We start from the raw sequence: 21,796 nt of genomic DNA on the forward strand, positions 1-21,796 counted from the left end.
CCAGCCACATTCCTCAGAGCCCCAGTCCTCCCAGTTCTGAAATGGGGGTGGTGAGAACGCCCGCTGCAGTCATGAGGCTTAACTGAGATGTTGTAAAGGGGAATTTAAATCAGGGATGGTTGTGCAGATGCTAGCCATTACTAAACAAGGGAAGTGATCGTTGTATAACAATGATCTAGATTATATTTTTAGATGTCCTCAGTGTAGGGAAGTGGAGATGGAGGAGGCTGTAAGAGTCAGAGGAGGGAAGAGGCATCTCCATGGAGGGAGCTTCCCTCTCCTGCCCCACCCAGAAATGCCAGCAGGGAGGAAGACAACAAATCCCCAGAATAGATGTTGTTTGCTTTGGGCACAGAATGAAATTTAAAGTCTTCCCTCTAGATTGTCACCTCCTTACACCCAGGAACTAAACACATACCTCCTCTTAGCATCACCCCACACTACCTAGCACAGTGCCTTCGACGGGTCCTTTGCTCAGCAAATGTTTGAATGGCAGAGTCAGGACTGAAAGCCGGTGCTCCTTCCCCGAACCGCACAACTCCTTGCCACGCTAACTGCCCCGTGAGTGGGGCGGGCACTCAGGCATATCACAGCTGAGCATATGATGGATGGCTCACACTTGGACTTGCTGGGAGGCACAATTTGAGTGGAGTTTTAGAAATAGACTCACTCACCCTCTGAGACTCACTCACCCTCACTCACCCTCTGAGCTATACTTTATCTTGCTGTTGCATTCCAAACATGAAGTCACCACCACCTGGAGAAGGCCTCCTAGGGCTCGCTGTCCTACTTGGCAGCCCTGACAAACCAGTTCTTGCACAAGATTATATAAATTTTGAAAGGAAACCAAAAATTCCAAGACTGTATCTGATGCTTTATACCTCCTCCCCGGGCCAAAACCACAGGATGGCCAGAGGCAGAGGCGACAGATATTGCCTTTGTCTTGGTCTTTCCTAACTTTTGACAGTCCTGACCTGCTGTGACAGCAGGATGGCCTTGGTGCAGTCAGCAAGACTTTGCTGCTGAATCTTAAGGTCCTGGCAGAGGAAGCCCCAGGCCACCCCTTTGGCTCCTCTTGGCTGGCCACAGTCAGGGAGCAGCAAACTGCATTTATTTTTGAGGTCAGGATGGCAATCTTGGGAGAGAACCTTTTTAATAAGCAGAGCTGGTTTGCTGCAATTGAGGGAGAGCGAGTTCCTGGTGGATGTGGGGCGTGGGTTTGTGACAGGGCAGACAAAGATGACGAGGACACAGTCTAGGAGAAGCTGTTCGTGCCCCTCGTCCTGCTGCCACTTCCACCCACCTCATTCCCTTCTTCCTCTTGCTTTCTGGTCTTTTTCCTCAGATCTGAATTCCACTAACATTTCTGAATTCCACTAACATTTCTTGAATAGCTGCTCTGTGTCAGGCATGGATGATGGGCATTTCCCCAGTAAGTCTTGCAGTCATGAGTTTTGAGGGTATCATCAGCTTAGAAGAAGTGGGCTCTAGCCTGAAGCTGAGTTCTGGGGGGAAAACACAGACTGACAGAGCCTAGTGGAAGGGAAACCTAGAAATTTCCCTAAAAATATTTCAAAGGTACACATGCTTTGACCCAGCAATTTCATTTCTAGGAATTTATGCCAAGGCGCCAAGTTGGGACAGATGCAAGGACTTAGCTAGAAAGATGCCTGCTATTTACAATACAAAAAAGCTGGCTGGGCACGGTGGCTCATGCCTGTAATCCCAGTACTTTGGGAGGCTGAGGCGGGCAGATCACCTGTGGTCAGGAGTTTGAGACCAGCCTGGGTAACATGGTGAAACCCCATTTCTACTAAAAATACAAAAAATTAGCCAGGCGTGGTGGCACATGCCTGTAATCCCAGCTACTTGGGAGGCTGAGGCAGGAGAATCACTTGAACCTGGGAGGCAGAGGTTGCAGTGAGCCAAGATTGCAACATTGCACTCTAGCTTGGGCAACAAGAGCAAAACTCTTGTCTCAAAAAAAAAAAAAAAAAAAAAAAGCCATAAGCAGCAAACATGTCCAGTAGAACTGGTCAAAGAAGCTGTGGACTATCCACAAGACAGGATAAAATCCAGTGGTAAATACAACGCAGGGGGTGCCGGGCAGAAGGGAGGCATGCGGGCTGTAAAAGGGTAGTGCAACACTCTTATGCCCTTTGCCCAGTTTCCCCCAATGGTAACAGTGTACAAAGCTCTAGGGTGATCTTTCCTTCTATGTCAACATGTGTAACCACCCCTGACAGTCATGACTAGATGACTGTGTATATTATGTTGTATATTATGTATATATTATATATACACAAAGAAAGGCTCTAAGCAAATGTATTCCAATATGTTTAAGAGTGATTCTGTCTTGAGGATGGGATGCTGAGGGCTAAAGTTTCTCGCTAGTGCGCGTCTCTGTTTTATGGCAATCTTACGGTAAGCGCCATCTGCGTGGGGTGCAGAAGGCGGAGGGGAGACAACCCCACATTCGGGAGGTCAATCTCAGTCACCTGTCTGTGGTTCTGCCCTCCCTCATTCTGTGGCTCCACACTTCAGGGCCCCATTTCTGTTGTGGCCTCCTCCTAGTTCAGGGGGCTTGTGCAGAGTCCCATGCTCCCTTATCGGCTCACAGACCTCAGCCCACACCCCCCACCCACTCATTCTCTCTCTCCCCTCTCTCTCACACACACATCACCACCATCACACACATGCTCACACACACACCCTGCCGGACTCCCGGCTTTGCTGCTCACTCCACTTGGCCTCATGCTTGGCTCTCCATGAAACACACTCTGCTGACGACACTGCATACCCCTCCCATCCCTACAGAAAGGAGACCAGGAAGAAACTGATGCTCAGGGAGGTTGAGCTGTTTGCCCCCAGTCACACAGGTTGCAAGGAGTGGAGACAGGGCTGCAGGTTCCAGGCCCAGACTGCCTCCTATGACATCACAGCTGCCATTCTTCTCTCCTTGCTACTCTCTCCCCAAAGCAGCAGCAAGGGGCCCAGCTTCCCTGGTCTTATTGGCCTTGCCAGCGCTGAGAGTGGACAGGCGCTCCCAGTTACCTGCGGTACCTCCACAGCAGAAATGGAGAAGACGTGGAGGCAGAAGATCTTGGAGCCATTGTAGCCAACCACAAAGCCCTGCAGCTTCTGCCGGTGCACAGGGAAGGTGCTGGCTTTGATGTTGAGGTAGCCTCCTCTCGAGAAGCAGAGCATGTCCTCATACTTGGTGTTCCAGGCCACACCGTTGGCGTTTGGTTCCTGGGGGACAGGGACAGTGGGGATCCTGTGAGAACCACCCTGGGCTTGGGCAGCGCTCACACATTTCAGCCCAATACCCTCTTAAAGACTGAATCCCACTAAATTGCTTACAGTGGGATGGAGGGAAAAGGAGGAAAGGGGACCACAAAGAAATGAACAGAGGCAAGAGAAATGAACAGAGGCAAGACCCTCCATGCCCCTGTGTGTTGTTGGAATTTTTCAGTAAGCAAGTATTACTTTTGGAAAATGTTCTCCTGAAATATGAATCCCTATATAGAAAGTGGAGAGTGAGCAAAGTGGGATTCCACTTCTATTACAGAAGAAATATACATCTCTCTACCCAGAAGAACGTTTACAAGAATATGCTCCAAACGATTAACAGCGTTTCTGGGTAGGTGGAATGGCATAATTAGAAAATCTTTTTTGTTTGCCTGGATTTGTTTTGTCATGAACATCTATTGTGGTTTTTTTTTTTTTTTTTTTTTTTTGAGATGGAGTTTCACTATGGTGGCCCAGGCTAGAGTGCAATGGCACAATTTCGGCTCACTGCAACCTCTGCCTCCAGGGTTCAAGTGATTCTCTTGCCTCAGCCTCCTAAGTAACTGGGATCACAGGCAGACACCATCACGCCTGGCTAATTTTGTATTTTCAGTAGAGACGGGGTTTCTCCATGTTGGTCAGGCTGGTCTCAAACTCCTGACTTCTGTTGATCCACCCGTCTCGGCCTCCCAAAGTGCTGGGATTACAGGCATGAGCCACCGCACCCAGCCCATCTATTGTGTTTCATAAGAAAAAAAAAAGTGAGTTATTTGTAAGATTTGAAAAGAGTATCTTGTATTTGCATTTACAGTTCACACCTTGTGAAAATAGAGTTTTCCTGGGAGGCACCCCAGGTACCTGTTTTCTACTCTGCCCTGGAGTCCTGGGGACCAGCAGATGCTCACGGCTTTCTACCTAGGATATTTTATAATGTCTGACTCTTTTCTAATGAGCATGGATTGCTTTTATAATGAGAAAAAAAAGCAATATAGCTGTTTTATGTATAGGGGGAGGGGCCGTGGAGAAGAGGAAAAGCCAGCAGGCAATGTCGCAGCTGGGAATGCTGATGTCTCCTGGCAGGGCTGAGAATCACCTCCCCTAGCCCGCTACAGAGCCAGCAGTGGGGACAGGGAGGAGCACACACCCTTCCACACTTGTATGGTTCTAGGCTCACACAGATTCACATTTGGGGCCAGCTACCCACCCTCACCATAGGTGGAAGTTGAGGCTGGGGAGAGAAGAAGTAACATTTTGGGCCCTGTTTTGTGCCCAGCACTGAGCTAGGCACTATGGTATCTTGTTTATTCCTGTAGCAATTCTGTGAGGGTCAATTACTAATTTCATTTTAGAGAAAAGAAATCAAGGCTCAGAGAGGCTCACTAACTTGCTTAAGATCACACAGTAAGGGATGCGGGCAGGACCCAAGCCCAGGTCAGCCTGAAGGCCATGCCCTCTCTTTCCCCTGAACCATTCTACTTCCTCAGGGACTGAGTGAGTTGAGATTGACAGGGAGTCACCTCTGGGCTAGTGGTGGCCAAGTGTATCAGTCTGTTCTCACACTGCTAATAAAGACACACCTGAGACTGGGTAACTTATAATGAATAAAGGTTTAATCGACTGAGAGTGCCACATGGCTGGCCTCACAATCATGGTGGAAGGCGAATGAGGAGCAAAGTCACGTCTTACATGGTGGCAGGCAAGAGAGTTTTTGCCGGGGAACTCCCATTTATAAAAGCATCAGATCTCATGAGACTTACTCACCACCACGAGAACAGTATGGGGAAAATCACCCCCATAATTCAATTACCTCCACCTGGCCCCACCCTTGACACATGGGGATTATTATAATTCAAGGTGATATTTGGGTGGAGACACAGCCAAACCATATCATTCCACCCCTGGACCTTCCAAAATCTCCTGTCCTCACATTTCAAAACCAATCATGCCTTCCCAACAGTCCCCCAAAATCTTAACTCATTTCAGCATTAACTCAAAAATCCACAGTCCAAAGTCTCATCTGAGACAAGGTAAGTCCCTTCTGCCTATGGGCCTGCAAAATCAAAAGCAAGTTAGTTACTTCCTAGATAAAATGGGGTACAGGCGTTGGATAAATACACCTGTTCCAAGTGGCAGAAATTGTCCAGAATAAAAGGACAACAGGCCCCATGCAAGTCTGAAATCCAGTGGGACAGCCAAATCTTAAAGCTCCAAAATGATCTCCTTTGACTCCATGTCTCATATCTAGGTCATGCTGATGCAAGAGGTGGATTCCCATGGCCTTAGGCAGCTATGCTCCTGTGGCTTTGCAAGGTACATCTCCCCCACCCCCACCCCATCCTGCCTGCTTTCACAGGCTGACATTGAATATCTGTGGCTTTTCCAGATGCACGGTGCAAGCTATCAGTGGATCTACCATTCTAGGGTCTGGAGGACAGTGACCCTTTTCTCACAGCTCTACTAGGCAGTTCCGCAGTGGGAACTCTGTATGGGGCTCTAACCCCACATTTCCCTTCTGCACTGCCCTAGCAGAGGTTCTCCATGAGGCCTCTGCCCCTACAGCACAACTCTGCCTGGACATCCAGGCATTTCCATACATCCTCTGAAATCTAGGCGGAGGTTTCCAACCTCAATTCTTGACTACCATGTAACCACAGGCTCAACACCACGTGGAAGCTGCCAAGGTTTGGTGCTTGCACCCTCTGAAGCCATAGCCCAAGCTGTACCTTGGCCCCTTTTAGCCACTGGAGCAGCTGGGATGCAGGGCACTAAGTTCCTAGGCTGCACACTGCAGGGAGGCCCTGGGCCTAGCCCACAAAACCATTTTTTCCTGCTAGGCCTCTAGACCTGTAATGGGAGGGGCTGCCTTGAAGGTCTCTGACATGCCCTGGAGACATTTTCCCCATTGTCTTGGTGATTAACATTTGCCTCCTCCTTACTTATGCAAATTTCTGCAGCCAGCTTGAATTTCTTCCCAGAAAATGGATATTTTTTCTATTGCATCATCAGGCTGCAAATTTTCCAAACTTTTATGTTCTTGTTCCTCTTGAACACTTTGCTGCCTAAAAATTTCTTCCCCTAGATAACCTAAATCATCTCAAATTCAAAGTTCCACAGATCTCTAGGGCAGGGGCAAAATGCCAACATTCTCTTTGCATAGCAAGAGTGACCTTTACTCCGGTTCCCATTAAGTTCCTCATCACCATCTGGGACCACCTCAGCCTGGACTTTATTGTCCATGTCACTATCAACATTTTCGTTAAAGCCATTCAACTCTCTAGGAAGTTCCAAACTTGCCCACATCTTCCTGTCTTCTGAGCCCTCCAAGTCTCTAGGAAGTTCCAAACTTTCCCACTTTTTTCTCTCTTCTTCTGAGCCCTTCAAACTGTTCCAGTGAGGCAGAAGAATAGGGCCTGGAGGCAGGGACATAAGGCCAATCCATGCTGACTTCTTAGAACTAAATCAAATGGAAGCACTTCAGCAATGACAGAAATGTGAATGGCTTTGTAACTTCACTTCCTCCTCTCCATTTACACCATTTACACTTTGTAACTTCACATTCATCTTCTCCATTTACATAGCCCACACACTCCAAGTAACATCCTCTCCATTTACACTTTGTAACTTCACCTTCATCCTCACTATTTACATAGATCACACACGCCAAGTAACATCCTCTTCATTTATATAGGATGCATTCTGAGTAAATGACTTTGTAACTTCACTCCATTCTCATTAACACAGAGGTACACCAAGTAACCAAAGGGAAACCTCCAGAGTATTGAAACCCCAGAAAACTCTGTAATGGGGGCTCTTGAGCCCTGATGCTCAGGCCCGCTTCTAACACTGTGGAGTGTACACACCCGAGACAGGATAATTTATAAAGGAAAGAGGCTATTGACTCACAGTTCCACATGGCTGTTTACAATTCACAATCATGGCGGAAGGCAAAGGAGGAGCAAAGTCGTGTCTTACACAGCAGCAGGCAAAAAGAGTGTGCGCAGAGGAACTCCTCTTTATAAAACCATCAGATGTTGTGAGACTTATTTACTACCAAGAGAACAGTATGGGGAAAACTGCCCCCATGATTGGATTATCTCCACCTGGCCCTGCCCTTGACACTTGGGGTTTATTACAATTCATAATGAGATTTAGGTGGGGACACAGCCAAACCATATCACCAGGTAACCCTTTCTAATGACTGAGGCTGGTCCCTACTCCAGGCCCCTCCCACTATCGATTTTGCTGCTGAGAACAAGGAGGAGCCTAGTAAGGGGACCGAATCTGCCTGTAACATTGGGAAACCCTGCAGTGGCCGAGGTAACCAGTCAGGAGGGGCTCCAGCTTTGGGGGGAACTTCATTCCAGAAAACCAGCCCTGACCACCGACAAAGCCCTAAAGAGGCAAAGAATGGCACAAGCCCAGCAGAAAGACAGCCAGGCCCTGGGCATGGAGCCTTCGAGCTGTCTTCTCTGGTGACATGCTTCCTCAGGCCACAAGGCTGAATGATACGTATACGTTCATGCCCCCAAAGATCCAAGCACTTCCCGTTCTGCTGGCTCTTCCGGCATTCCTGTGAAGTGAGCAGAAGGCCAGCTTGCCCATCTCTTTTCCTCTTTCAGATGACAAAACTGATCGTTTCCTTCCCGCTCTTTAAGTGCACATAGACACAGGCAGGTCTGCAGCAGGTGAAACTTACTCAAGCTAGAGTGCAGTGGTGCCATCACAGCTCACTGAAGCCTCCAATTCCTGGCTCAAGCAATCCTCCTGCCCCGGCCTCCCAAGTAACTGGGACTGCAAGTGAGTGCCACCAAATCCAGCTTTTTTTTAATGTATAAATGGGGTCTTGGTTTGTTTTCCAGGCTGCTCTTGAATGCCTGGCCTCAAGCAATCCTCCTGCCTTGGCCTCCCAGAGTGCTGGGATTACAGGTGTGAGCCACTACATCCAGCCCAGCTCTAGACTTTTAGAGAAATTTTAATAGTATTTTACACCACAGTGATTCCTTTTTTAAAAAAAAGTATGTCCCTAGCATGTAAACACTACAGTGATTCCTAAAGAATTCTTCCCTTTTATCACTTCCAGTAGGCCTATGTGAAACCAAATCTACCTCCGCTTCCAAGAAAGATGCTGGGCTGGCCTTCTCTCAAAGTCTTTCCAAACTTTTCTTGGCATTGACTTAGACACCCTAGGAATCTAAGTGAGAAAATGTTTTCACTAAAAAAAAAAATCTCAGGAAGTAAAACCTCCTGAATGATTACTGAGTTGACGTAAATCTTATGTGTATATTCTTATCAGAAAAAAAGTGTCTTCATTTTGTGGGACACCAATTTATGTATTATTATTATTATTATTTTGAGACAAAGTTTCGCTCTTGTTGCCCAGGCTGGAGTGCAATGGCACGCTCTCGGCTTACTGCAACCTCCACCTCCCGAGTTCAAGTAATTCTCGTGCCTCAGCCTCCCTAGTAGCTGGAACTACAGGCATGTGCCACCACACCCAGCTAATTTTTTGTAACATTAGTAGAGATGGGGTTTCACCATGTTGGCCAGGTTGGACTCGAACTCCTGACCACAGGTGATCTGCCTGCCTCAGCTTCCCAAAGTGCTGGGATTACAGGCATGAGCTACCGTGCCCAGCCGTGGGACACCAATTTATGTTTTTTTTTTTTTTTTTTTTTTTTTGAGACGGAGTCTTGCTCTGTGCCCCAGGCTGGAGTGCAGTGGCGCGCTCTCGGTCACTGCAAGCTCCGCCTCCCAGGTTCACGCCATTCTCCTGCCTCAGCCTCCCGAGTAGCTGGGACTACAGGCGCCCGCCAACACACCTGGCTAATTTTTTGTATTTTTAGTAGAGACGGGGTTTCACTGTGTTAGCCAGGATGGTCTCGATCTCCTGACCTTGTGATCCGCCCGCCTCGGCCTCCCAAAGTGCTGGGATTACAGGCTTGAGCCACCGCGCCCGGCCACCAATTTATGTTTTAAGTCACTAAAATTATATAAGCTGGCCAGGCATGGTGTCTCACATCTGTAATCCCAGTACTTTGAGAGGCCAAGGAAGGCAGATTGCTTGAGTTTAGGAGTTCAAGACCAGCCTGGACAACATGGCCAGACCCCATCTCTAGAAAATATTATATATAATATATATATTCAGAGGATATATTATATTATATATCTATTCAGAGGATATATTATATTATATATATATTCAGAGGATATATTATATATATTCAGAGGATATATTATATATATTCAGAGGATATATTTTATATATATATATATATGTTCAGAGGATATAGTACGTTTTATATATATATTCAGAGGATTTGCCAGACATGCATTCGTGGGTAAAGGAGAAGATCAATGTCAAGAACAGGGGTCCCCAACCCCCATGCCAAGGACCAGTACCTGTCTGTGGCCTGTTAGAAACTGGGCCACACAGCAGGAGGTGGGTGGCGGGTGGGCATTACCACCTGAGCTCTGCCTCCTGTCAGATCAGCACCAGCATTAGATTCTCATAGCTCTGAGAACCCTATTGTGAACTGCACATGTGAGGGATCTAGCTTGCATGAGAATCTAATGCCTGATGATCTGAGGTGGAATAGTGTCATCCTGAAACCATCCCCCCTCATCTGTGGAGAAATTGTCTTCTACTCGTCCCTGGTTCCAAAAAGGTTGGGGGACCACCAGTCAAGAAGTTAAGAGTGCAACCTCCTGGTGGTGTGTGCCAATCACATTATCCTCCTCTGCCAGGTGGGCAGCAGCATGTTGGAAAAGTTGGGGTGAATTCCATTTGTGCTTCCCACAACCATAGGGTGCCCACCTCACGGTTTTAACAGTGGTCACTAGAAAACAAGTCTGTTTCCTCAAACTAAGTGGTTGCTCATTGGCTTTCATTTTCCTGACATCTAGAGGAATCAGACTCTATTAGCAAGTCATGAGCCATAAACTGGAGAATACTTTTTTGTATTGCAGAGCACTTTGTCATACTGGGACTATAGATATAGCATATATATATATATATGCACAGCCACCTGGCACAGGATGATGTAATTGGCACACATCACCAGGAGGCTGCACTCAAACTTCTTGACAATGTTTTCTTTTACCTGGTAATGCATGTCTAATGAGTCCTCTGAATACAATTATAGCAGAGGATTAGTTGGATAGCTAATCAATTTCTGTAGATGGCAATCTTCTTGATGGTCTCTTTGCATTTAATCTGAACTGTCAAAGAAAAAAATTATCTAGTTTTAGCGAGAGGTTGTTAAGTAAAGTGGAAGGCAGAGAAATTAAAAAGCTATCACTTAAAACTACCGGCAATTAAAAGTGAGACACTCATTGAAAAATCTTTAGGCCGGGCACGGTGGCTCATGCCTGTAATCCCAGCACTTTGGGAGGCCAAGGCAGGCAGATCACCTGAGGTCAGGAGTTTGAGACCAGCCTGGCCAACACGGTGAAACCCCATCTCTACTAAAAAATACAAAAATTAGCTGGGCATGGTGACGGGTGCCTGTAATCCCATCTACTTGGGAGGCTGAGGCACGAGAATCACTTGAACCCAGGAGGCGGGGTTTGCAGTCAGCCGAGATTGTACCACTACACTCCAGCCTGGGCAACAGAGCAAAACGCCATCAAAAAAAAAAAAAAGAAAGAAAGGAAGGAAGGGAGGGAGAGAGAGAGATAGACGAGAAAGAAAGAAAGAAAGAAAGAAAGAAAGAAAGAAAGAAAGAAAGAAGAAAGAAAGAGAAAGAAAGAAGAAAGAGAAAGAAAGAAAGAAAGAAAGAGAAAGAAAGAAGGAAAGAACTCACTGTTACCATCACTTGCTGGATACAAGTATAAACCCCTCTGCACAGCACTAGTGGCCCTTGGCAATTGAGAGCCTGCCTAAGTGACTGACCTCACCTCTGGCCACTCCCTGCCCACCTCCTTGACAAACGGGAAAGACACGTAATTTCTGGTACACACCAGGCTCTACACTCCCACTACAGGGCAGGTGGAGAAAATGTCACTGAGGGGACACTGTGGAGCTGCCCAAGGGGCTCTGCCCTAACCACCACGGCCAGAATCTTCAAAAAGATAGGGTCCCCCAGGGGGACCAAAGGACACTTATCTGAATCTACAAGACAACCCCCCACCTGGATCCCTTGCAAAGGCACCCAGCAGTGCACTAAGGCCAGCACATCCAGATATGAATACACCTGAAGTAAGTGGATTCTGAGTCTATTTAACCAGCATGGCAACTTAAGTGGACAGAGGGAGAGACTGCCATCTTAGGGCTTGGAATGACTATGCTAGGCCTGGAAACCTGATCTTCTGACTAAGCCTGTGCCAATCCAATTCCGCTGCTCATCTCTGGCAGAAGGACCCACCAGGAGGCAAGTGGAGACGGGGCTGAGGGAGAAGCACCCCAGAGTGACTCTGACCAGAAAGGATAAAGGTCCATGAAGACCCATGCAGGTCAACCACCTGGCTCCAACCTGTCATAAATCATCCTCCCTCACTCAGGAGATTCATGTACTCCTTGAAATTATGTGCAAAATTCTGAGTTGGTACATTTTTCAGAGAGGGTTTATTGCTTTGATGAGATCCTCAAGGGGATTGGCAACACTACTTCTCCCACCAAAACAAACAAACAAACAAACAAAAAAACCCGACACAGACCCAGTGGCTAACATGTTTGCGAAAGGCCAAGGAGAACCTTTCCTGTCATTTCAAGTGCCCTGTCACCAGCCCTTTCCACCTGCTTCCACCTGTCCCTCTTCCCAAGGTCTGGACCTGCCTCTTACCTTTCTGCTCAGTGATCAGGTGCTGCACAATGACGTCAGTCATGCTATCCCTGTAGGCATAGCGGTCCTTGTAGAGCCCATGGACTGTGCTGAAAATAAGCTGGTAGAAGGAAATGGTGCCGTCCTGGCAGCCGACCACCTGCAGGGTGAGAGAACTGTCAATTCCCAGCTCTCTGGAGAAAGTCTGCACTCCCATTTGTCAGACACAAACCCCAGTGATGGGACTCTCGAAACACGGCGGCTGCTCAGTGCCTCTTCAAGCCATGGCCCCACAGAACAAACTTCCTCTTAATCCGGTTTCGCTTGACACGTCCACACCCAGGAGTTCTGCTCCCCAACAGTCCCAAGCCGCACTCCATCCTTGGTGAAAAGACATACTTGCTTGTCTGAACCCCCCAGCAAAATGTACTCCCCTTTAGTAAAGTAGCTGATGCAACGGGGGTCAAAGTTCAGTGCCCTATCCTTTCCAATCTGAGGAAAAAGAACACACACCAAGGGAAAAACCATTTCCGAATCCATAACCATTGCAATATACAATTAAGGGCTTTTCTCACCAACTTTAGCGGGAGTTGGGAAGACAGGGAGACCTGGCCAACCTTTTCTCCTGTGTCATCCCATGGTGAACACAGGCCTCTCTGCCTCTGCATCTCCCTACTCCTCCTCCACACAGCCCAATCCTCAGCTCCTAGAGTCAGTGGCACCTCCCCTAGTCCCACCCAAGCGCTCCAGGAGTGCAGGAGTGTGTCAGGGCTCCTCAGCCAAGGTGGAGACTGTAGGTGGTTTTGCTCCCAAAGGCCCCCTCCTGGGCACGTATAGTCATTGCTGTGGTTCAATGGGTCCCCTTGGCTTCTTTTTTCCATCTTTTTTTAAAAAGTATTTTACAGGCCAGGCGCAGTGGCTCATGCCTGTAATCCCAGCACTTTGGGAAGCCGAGGTGGGCAGATCACGAGGTCAGGAGATTGAGACCATTCTGGCTAACACAGTGAAACCCCGTCTCTACTAAAAACTATAAAAAAATTAACCGGGCATGGTGGCGGGCGCCTGTAGTCCCAGCTGCTCGGGAGGCTGAGGCAGGAGAATGGCGTGAACCCGGGAGGCAGAGCATGTAGTGAGCCGAGATCACACCACTGCACTCCAGCCTGGGCGACAGAATGAGACTCTGTCTCAAAAAAAAAAAAAAAGTCTTTTACAAAGCTGAATTTATTCAGTTGCAAGATTGTCCTTTTTTCTGCAACTATGCCCATATTATCACTCTTTATAACAACTTTTTTAAGATGTAGTTCACATACTGTATACAATTCACCCATTTAAAGTGTATGATGGCCAGGCGCGGTGGCTCATGCCTGTAATCCCAGCACTTTGGGAGGCCGAGGCAGGTGGATCACCCGAGGTCAGGAGTTCCAGACCAGCCTGGCCAACATGGTGAAACCCCGTCTCTACTAAAAATACAAAAATTAGCTGGGTGTGGTGGTGGGCTCCTGTAATCCCAGCTACTTGGCAGGCTGAGGCAGGACAATCGCTTGAACCCAGGAGGCGGAGGTTGCAGTGAGCCGAGATCGCGCCATTGCACTGCAGCCTGGGTGACAAGAGTGAAACTCTGTTTGAAAAAAAAAAAAGTGTACGATTAAGTGTCTTTCAGTATACTCACCGAATTGGGCAATCATCATCACCATCTAATTCTAGAACTTTTCCATCACCCCAAAGTAAACCCCGTTAGTAGTCTACCCCAATTCCTCCTTCTCTTCAGCCCTGGCAACAACTAACATACTTTCTGTCTCTATGGATTTGCCTATTCTGGATAATTCATATAAATGGAGACATACAATATATGGCCTTTTGTGTCTGGTTCATTCATGTTGTAGCATGTACTGGTACTTCATTGTTTTTCATTGCTGAATAATATTCCATTGAATGATGGGATGACATTTTATTTCTCCATTCACCAGTTGATGGACATTTGGGTTGTCTCTACATTTTGGTTATTATGAATAAGGCTGCTGTGATTATTTACGTACAAGTTTTTGTGTGGACATATGTTTTCATTTCTCTTGAGCATATACCTGAAAGTGGAATTGCTGGGTCTTATAGTAACTTTATGTTTAACATTTTGAGGAACTGCTATTCTTTTCCAAAGTGACTGCACCATTTCATATTTGCACTAGCACTGTACGGAGATTCCCATTTCTGTGTCCTAGTGAGTGTGAAATGGTATCTCACTGCAGTTCCAGTTTGTATTTCCCTGATGGCTAATGATGTGGATCATCATTTCATGTGTTCATTGGCCACAGAGAAATGTCTATTTGGATTCTTTACCCATTTTTCAATTGGGTTATTTGTCTTTATAGGTTTGTTGTTGTTGTTGAGACAGAGTCTTGCTCTGTCACTCAGGCTGGAGTGCAGTGGCATTATCACAGCTAACTGCAGTCTAGAACTCCTGGGCTCACGTGATCATCCCAGCTCAGCCTCTCGAGTAGCTGGAATTACAGGCATGCGCCACCAGCCCCAGCTAATTATTTTATTTTTTGTAGAGACAGGGTCTTACTATGTTGCCTAGGCTGGTCTTGAACTCCTGGGCTCAAGCAAATCTTCCACCTCAGACCCCCAAAGTATTGGAATTATAGGTGTGAACCATAGTGCTCAGCCAATTTTCACAATAATCTTAAATACAAAAGCTAAGCAAAACAAATCAAGAGCATCTTTAAAAACTAGGCAGTCTGGGAGGCAGTGGCTGCAGTGAGCTGTGAGATGGCACCTTTGCATTCCAGCCTAGGTGACAGAGGGAGACCCTGTCTAAAAAAAAACCAAAAAACCAAAAACAAAACAAAACAAAAAACAACTAGGCAGTAGCTCGTGCCTGTAATCCCAGCTACTCAGGAGGCTGAGGCGAGAGGATCGTTTGAGCCCAGGAGTTCAAGACCAGCCTGGGCAACAGAGTGAGACCCCCGTTTCTAAAAACTGAACAAACAAAAACTGGGCAGTTTCGCCCAGTGGTTAGAAGCGTGGAGTTTGGAGTCAAGTCTCCAAATTTCATCTTCCACATATGCAAAATGGAGACAATAATAGTGGTACGTTATAGAATTGTGGTAGGCATAGTGAACTCCATCGCATGTTAGCTGTTTTCGTTAATATTTACCGTCTGAATTCGGTGAGGAAATTATTAGGAAGTCTCTGTCTTGTTCTCATCTGACCACTATGAGGCGCACTTCGGAGTAGAAGAAACGCGGGCGGAAATAGCCCAAAAGCGGATTGGCTTCAACTTCTGGCGGAAGTAAATTCCTCCCTCCACCAGGTCTTATTAGCTCAGAAAGAATTCCAAATTTCTACGTAGTCCCAAGGGTAGGTAGAATACATTTTTCAGTCCTATTCCTAGTTATTATGGTCTATTAAAACAGGTATACTGAGAATTTTTGCGGCATTATTTTTTGACCTGTCTTTATTTTATTTAAAAGAGCCGGAGCCGGAAGTGCTTGCCTTTTTCCCTGCCAGGACCCAGGGGTTACGTCCCATCAGCCCTTGCGCGCCACCGTCCCTTCTCTCTTCCTCGGCGCTGCCTACGAAGGTGGCAGCCATCTCCTCCTCGGTAAGTGTTAATCCATGGCAATCCGCATTCCTGTGGGATTCATCTGGCCCCATCGCTCAGTGGTGCAGAGGCCTCCCCTTCAGCGCGGTAGTGTCTGTGGGTATTGTTATTGTCAGCTTACTGGAGCGTGTACAGGAACAGAACGAAGCAGCTGAGTTGATAGGGCTTTGCGTCCCAGAGCCTGCTGCCCTCCGCCTGTAGTCAGAGCTGCGGGCTGCTTGTTTGTTCCTTGGCGGTGGAGGGTGCTAGTTGCGGCCAGACTGCGGGGTCTCCTGGGGGCCGTGGGACGACCAGGGGTGGCCCAGCTTGACAGCTTTCAGCTGGGATCTGTGGATCCTAGCGCTCACCGATGTCGGCCCACGTGTATTCGTTCATTGCCATGGCCCGCTTCTTCCGCTGCAGTCTCTGGCCCGAGGGCTGCTGCTTCGGGACCGCCAAGGAAAGACGAGCTGTAGGTCGGCTGGTTCAGTTCTAGGCAGAAATTCTGGTAGTATCTCTGGGACTATGAAGACGCAACTGCCCCCACCTTGCCTTCGAGGATAGTGTGGGCCAGAAGGCAAAGTCGTTTTGAATACGTGATTCATTGAGTACCCACTCTGTGCCAGTTGATGGCTGCGAAGAGAACAGAAGGGGTGCTGCTGTAGGAAATCAGTGGCTCGGAAGACCACACTGAGGAAGGTGTGAGTTGCTACTGGAAGATCTCCAGGTTTGAGGTATATGGTGGTTTTGTGTGTGTTGAGGGTGTGGTAGCGCAGCAGCCCCCTAGGGAATTAGAAGGTTTTCTTTATTGAACATTTACCCTGTGACAGGCACTGCAGGCATTCAGCGCGCAGTGTCATCTTCATTTTACAGGTGAGGAAGAGACTCAGGTTCAAGTAGATGGTCAAGGCCAGTACTACCGGAAGGACCATCTGGGGGTTCGGACACTGGTGGGGTGGGATTTGCTGCCCCTTGCAAATTGAGAGTGTCTTGGGGTCAGTTTTGGTTTGCTCAGCTGTTGGCATTCTTTGGGCTCTGAGTGGGTGAGGTGACCCTTGACCTCCTGGGATCGCGTCTGGAGAGTGCCTAGTATTCTGCCAGCTTCGGAAAGGGAGGGAAAGCAAGCCTGGCAGAGGCACCCATTCCATTCCCAGCTTGCTCCGTAGCTGGCGATTGGAAGACACTCTGCGACAGTGTTCAGTCCCTGGGCGGGAAAGCCTCCTTCCAAGCCTTCTTCCAGGATTCTTTCTCACCTGGGGCTGCTTCTTCCCCAAAAGGCATCATGGCCGCCCTCAGACCCCTTGTGAAGCCCAAGATCGTCAAAAAGAGAACCAAGAAGTTCATCCGGCACCAGTCAGACCGATATGTCAAAATTAAGGTATGTGGTGCTGGGATGGAAATGGGTGTGGGGTGAAGAAGGGAGTTTCCAACAGGCCGCCAGTTTCTGACATCACCTAGTCAGGATTACCTTTGACCGATGAACTGGTTTGTGGAAGAGCTTTCTGTAGAAATACAGGTCTCCCCTGGTGTGCCCTAGTGCTGGTACTTATGTCTCTTGATATGTGAAGTGAAACTTTAATGAAAAGGGACACTTGGCCGTTTTGATGTGTTTAGAGGGCCTTGCATTTGTGTCATGTATTTTGGGTTGCCTTATGATAGCAGGATCCCTATTTTATAAACAAGAAAACTCAGGTGCTGAGAGCAGTGTCTGCAGCTGTGCTCGCCATCTCTTATCTACACAGTCCCCTCGCATCCCTTTGGTGTCTCCATTTTTTGGGAGTGAGAATGGCAGGGGTGCCTGCATTCCTAGTGGCTAAAGCCACGAGCTCCTGGTTTTTCCCACCAAAAAGGTAAGAAAATAGTGAAGTCCTGTTACCAAAGGCAACTACTGTGTGGCATACTTTTCATTTGGTCCTTTTTTCCCTCCCCAAAAGGAAGAGTTGGCACTCTGCACAGACGCTAACCCACCTGTGTATTATTTCCTTTAGCGTAACTGGCGGAAACCCAGAGGCATTGACAACAGGGTTCGTAGAAGATTCAAGGGCCAGATCTTGATGCCCAACATTGGTTATGGAAGCAACAAAAAAACAAAGCACATGCTGCCCAGTGGCTTCCGGAAGTTCCTGGTCCACAACGTCAAGGAGCTGGAAGTGCTGCTGATGTGCAACAAGTGAGTTGGGTCCCACCTCTAGTTTTCAGGGATCAGAAGTTAGCATCTGTGTGAGCACTTCTGGCAGGAACTCTAGAAACTCTTGGGATGCATTTTCGGGGTGGAGGGTGCATTGTACATTCTCTGAAGGAATCAGAAGTTGTTCCTTGCAGGATTTTAGAGAATGCTTGTTGGGGAGTTCAAGGTGTTTCCTTTGCTGAAAGGAGGAGACTTGGTCTTCTAAGTGTAGAGACCCAAGACCAGGAAAAGACTGCTTTGTGAACACTGCAATAATAGCCACTTTCCACTACTACAATATCCTTTGGCTGTTGTTTCCAAAACGTTGCTTTCTTTATGAAGGTGTCAGCCAAAAGAGTTGAACTCTGAAATATTCGAAGAGATTTATTCTGAGCCAAATATGAGTTGACCATGGCCCGTGACACAGCCCTTGGGAGACCCTAAGAATATGTGTCGAAGGTGGGCGGGGAGCAGCTTGGTTTTACATATTTTAGGGAGACATGAGACATCAATCAAATACACTTAAGGGCATACATTGGTTTGGTCCAGAAAGGCAGCACTTCGAGGTTTTGGATAGATTTTCTGTTTCTCGTCGGGAATTGGTTATCACTAGAAAGGAATGTCTTGGCTACAGTAAGAGGTTGTGGAAACCAAGAGTGCCCTATTCAAGGAGGGAGTGCATTCAGATGGTTGCTGGGGGCCTTTGAATTTTATTTTTGGCTTACAAGCAGGAGATCAAACATGGACCTCAGACCTTAAGGGGCTCTTTAGTCTCTGCTGTGGTAAGGGGTATCTTCAGGGGCAGGAGGACTTTAGAAAGTTTGGATTAGATGGAGAACAGGAGGAAACTCGGCAGGCAGAGAGTGCTTACACAAAGGTGTAGAGGTGAAAGCGCATGGAGGGTTTGCAGGGCATTGGTTCCAGGTGGGTTTTATTGGTTTTTGTTTTTTTAAGATGAAGTCTTGCTCTCTTGCCAGGGCTGGAGTGCAGTGGCATGACCTTGGCTCACTGCAACCTCCACTGCCCAGTTTCAAGCGTTTCTCCTGCCTCAACCTCCCAAGAGCTGGGATTACAGGCGTGCACCACCATGCCTGGCTAATTTTTGTATTTTTAGTAGAGATGAGGTTTCACATGTTGGCCAGGCTGGTTTTGAACTCATGACCTTAAGTGGTCTGCCTGCCTTAGCCTCCCAAAATGCTGGGATTACAGGCATGAGCTACTGTGCCTGGCCTGGTTTGATTTTAGAGATAGACAGGCTCTGGGTTGCCCTGGCTACAGTGCAGTGGCTGTTCACAACTGTGATCATGGCACGCTGCCACCCAAAACTCAAGGTGGGCTCAAGCTGTCTTCCCATCTCAGTCTTCCTGGTAGCTAGGACCACAGGCACATTCCACCACACCCAGCTAGTTCTAGGTGTTTTGAGTAAGTTAGAAACTTGGTGAGCTTTGTGTATAAGAGACTCAGTGACCTGCTTAGACCAAAACTAGGGCAGTGGAATGAAAAATTCTCATGGGAAGTGACAGTTAATTTTCTTATTGGTAAATGGAAGCCAAAAAGCTGAATTTTCCTAAGTAAACTAGAAAGAACATGGAGTGTGTGTGACTAACTAGGATGTTTGTGTTTACATTTACAAAGATAACTTTCATCTACAGTGGTTGTAGATATAAGTAATAAAAATGAACAAGACCAGTATTCTAATGTGGTTACCTTCCAAGATTGGAAATTTAACCAGGCGTTGAAATGCTGAAAATTTCTGTTAGAAAAGTTGGGCGAAGGAATTAATGGTGGACGCTGAAACCACAGTTGGCTGTATGAGTTGAACTATAACAGGCAATACCTCTCGTATGGCCAACATGATTACTCAGTTGCAGTGCACATGTTGGCTGGTTGGCATATGCTCTGTAAGTGCAGCTTGGCAGTCTTTAAGATCCATAGAAATACTCTTTGACCTTTGATCTCTAAGTTCCATTTCTGGGCATTTGTCCTTAAGGAATGGAAAAGCAGGCAAACTAAAGCTAGTCATTGCAGCAATAACCCACTGGAAACAACTGAAAATATAGTGAGAATTGGTAGAGTGCCGGATAGAATGCTGTGGGTCCATTGAAAATGATTGGAGTGTTGTACTATGGAAAATGCCCAAGCTAGGGGGGACACATTTAAAATGGTGGGTACACTCTGATTGTGATTATCAAATATGTAGATGGACAAGGACAGGAGGGTTTTTTGAAAAGTAAAGACAGATGAGAAGTGTAATATAACCTAAGTCTTTAAAACATAGAAACATTTAAAAATATAGTTGCTTTGAATTTGAGTGGACTCATATAAAACAAGAATTGTCTGGATTTGCTGTCTTGCTGTTAAGGCAGGGTTCTTGAAAAGAGCTGTGTGTCCACTGCCTCAATCACTCCTCACAGTCCTGCTGCTTCTCTCTTTGCTGAAGATGCTTCAGGGGTGGAATGTCGGTTCTTAACCACTGTGGGTGGCTTCATAAATCATCTCCTTACTGAAGTGTGCTTGTTAGGCCAATTGGTTATCAAATGGGGCACAGTGTAGCTGCCTCTTAAAAAGTTGTGAGGAATGAGTTAGAACTGGATCTGAAGTCCTCAGGTATTAGGCATGGCTGTGACTGGGCGACTTTAAGCATTGTTGCTTCTCAACTTGCTTTGTCTCCTCAGCAGTCAAACCAGGTGCTCTTGGCCCCATTCAGACTCTTGGGTTCTGCTCTTGACCACTTTGCAAAGAGTTCTGAACCTTCATGGGCAAGGTCAAGCACCCTGCGACTGGGAGAGAACCTTTGAACCTGGAGCATGGGCCTGGGTTCACCCTGGATCCCTGTCTTGCTTGCCGTGGGCCTTGGTTTCCTTATCTGTAAAATGGAGGTAATGCCTGGATTACAAGGCTGCTGTAAGGTTGAGGGTACTTTGTAAATGAAAGAATTCTTGTCACCACCAGGGAACCATAGTCAGGATTTGGGGGCATGTAAGTGTCATTCCACAGCCACTTACCAAGCAGCCCTCTCTTAGCTTGGTGCTGGGACTCATTGCCTCCCCAATGGAATTTTCCAAGTGTGTTCAGGGCTGTCTTGCTCCTTACCTACTTGATTCTCTTACAGATCTTACTGTGCCGAGATCGCTCACAATGTTTCCTCCAAGAACCGCAAAGCCATCGTGGAAAGAGCTGCCCAATTGGCCATCAGAGTCACCAACCCCAATGCCAGGCTGCGCAGTGAAGAAAATGAGTAGGCAGCTTGTGTGCACATTTTCTGTTTAAATAAATGTAAAAACCGCCATCTGGCATCTTCCTTCCTTGGTTTTAAGTCTTCAGCTTCTTGGCTAACTTAGTTTGTCACAGAGATCATTCTTTTGCTTAAGCCCCTTTGGAATCTCCCATTTGGAGGGGATTTGTAAAGGACACTTGGTCCTTGAACAGGGGAACGTGACCTCAAGTGCACAGACTAGCCTTAGTCATCTCCAGTTGAGGCTGGGAATGAGGGGCACAGACTTGGCCCTCCCACCAGGTAGGTTCTGAGACACTTTGAAGAAGCTTGTGGCTCCCAAGCCACAAGTAGTCATTCTTAGCCTTGCTTTTGTAAAGTTAGGTGACAAGTTATTCCATGTGATGCTTGTGAGAATTGAGAAAATATGCATGGAAATATTCAGATGAGTTTCTTACACAGATTGTTATGGGATGCCTAAATTGCATCCTGTAACTTCTGTCCAAAAAGAACAGGATGATGTACAAATTGCTCTTCCAGGTAATCCACCACAGTTACTGGAAAAGCACTTTCAGTCTCCTATAACCTTCCCATCAGCTGCTGCTTCAGATATAATGTTACAGCAGTTTGCCAAGGCGGGGACCTAACTGGTGACAATTGAGCCTCTTGACTGGTACTCAGAATTTAGTGACACGTGGCCCTGATTTTTTTTGGAGACGGGGTCTTGCTCTCACCCAGGCTGGGAGTGCAGTGGTACACTCACTACAGCCTTGACCTCCCCAGAC

The 21,796-nt window shown here is 47.2% G+C and overlaps 1 protein-coding gene, 1 non-coding gene and 1 pseudogene across 2 annotated transcripts; 2 read left to right on the top strand and 1 right to left on the bottom strand.

Annotated features, from left to right (window-relative positions):
- Nucleotides 1-1,404: 1,404 nt before the first annotated feature.
- LOC100582161 lies at nucleotides 1,405-15,704 on the bottom strand (annotated as a pseudogene).
- Nucleotides 15,563-21,099, top strand: RPL32 (ribosomal protein L32). Its single transcript, XM_012502153.2, has 4 exons — nucleotides 15,563-15,651; nucleotides 16,908-17,008; nucleotides 17,619-17,800; nucleotides 20,910-21,099. The coding sequence occupies exons 2-4, from the start codon at nucleotides 16,913-16,915 to the stop codon at nucleotides 21,037-21,039; spliced, it is 408 nt and encodes a 135-aa protein (XP_012357607.1). The 5' UTR covers nucleotides 15,563-15,651; nucleotides 16,908-16,912; the 3' UTR covers nucleotides 21,040-21,099.
- On the top strand, nucleotides 16,688-16,826 carry LOC115832201. Its single transcript, XR_004027637.1, has one exon. It is a non-coding gene; the product is annotated as a small nucleolar RNA SNORA7 (small nucleolar RNA).
- Nucleotides 21,100-21,796: the final 697 nt, after the last annotated feature.

This window comes from Nomascus leucogenys, chromosome 21, assembly GCF_006542625.1.
Source record: "Nomascus leucogenys isolate Asia chromosome 21, Asia_NLE_v1, whole genome shotgun sequence".
Classification (NCBI taxonomy): Eukaryota; Metazoa; Chordata; class Mammalia; order Primates; family Hylobatidae; genus Nomascus; species Nomascus leucogenys.

Excerpts from the sequence above, each read along its gene's own strand:
- RPL32 (XM_012502153.2), top strand. The coding sequence starts at position 16,913 with ATGGCCGCCCTCAGACCCCTTGTGAAGCCCAAGATCGTCAAAAAGAGA. Across the intron at positions 17,009-17,618 it reads ACCGATATGTCAAAATTAAG|CGTAACTGGCGGAAACCCAG; the intron begins GTATGTGGTGCT and ends TATTTCCTTTAG. Across the intron at positions 17,801-20,909 it reads GTGCTGCTGATGTGCAACAA|ATCTTACTGTGCCGAGATCG; the intron begins GTGAGTTGGGTC and ends ATTCTCTTACAG.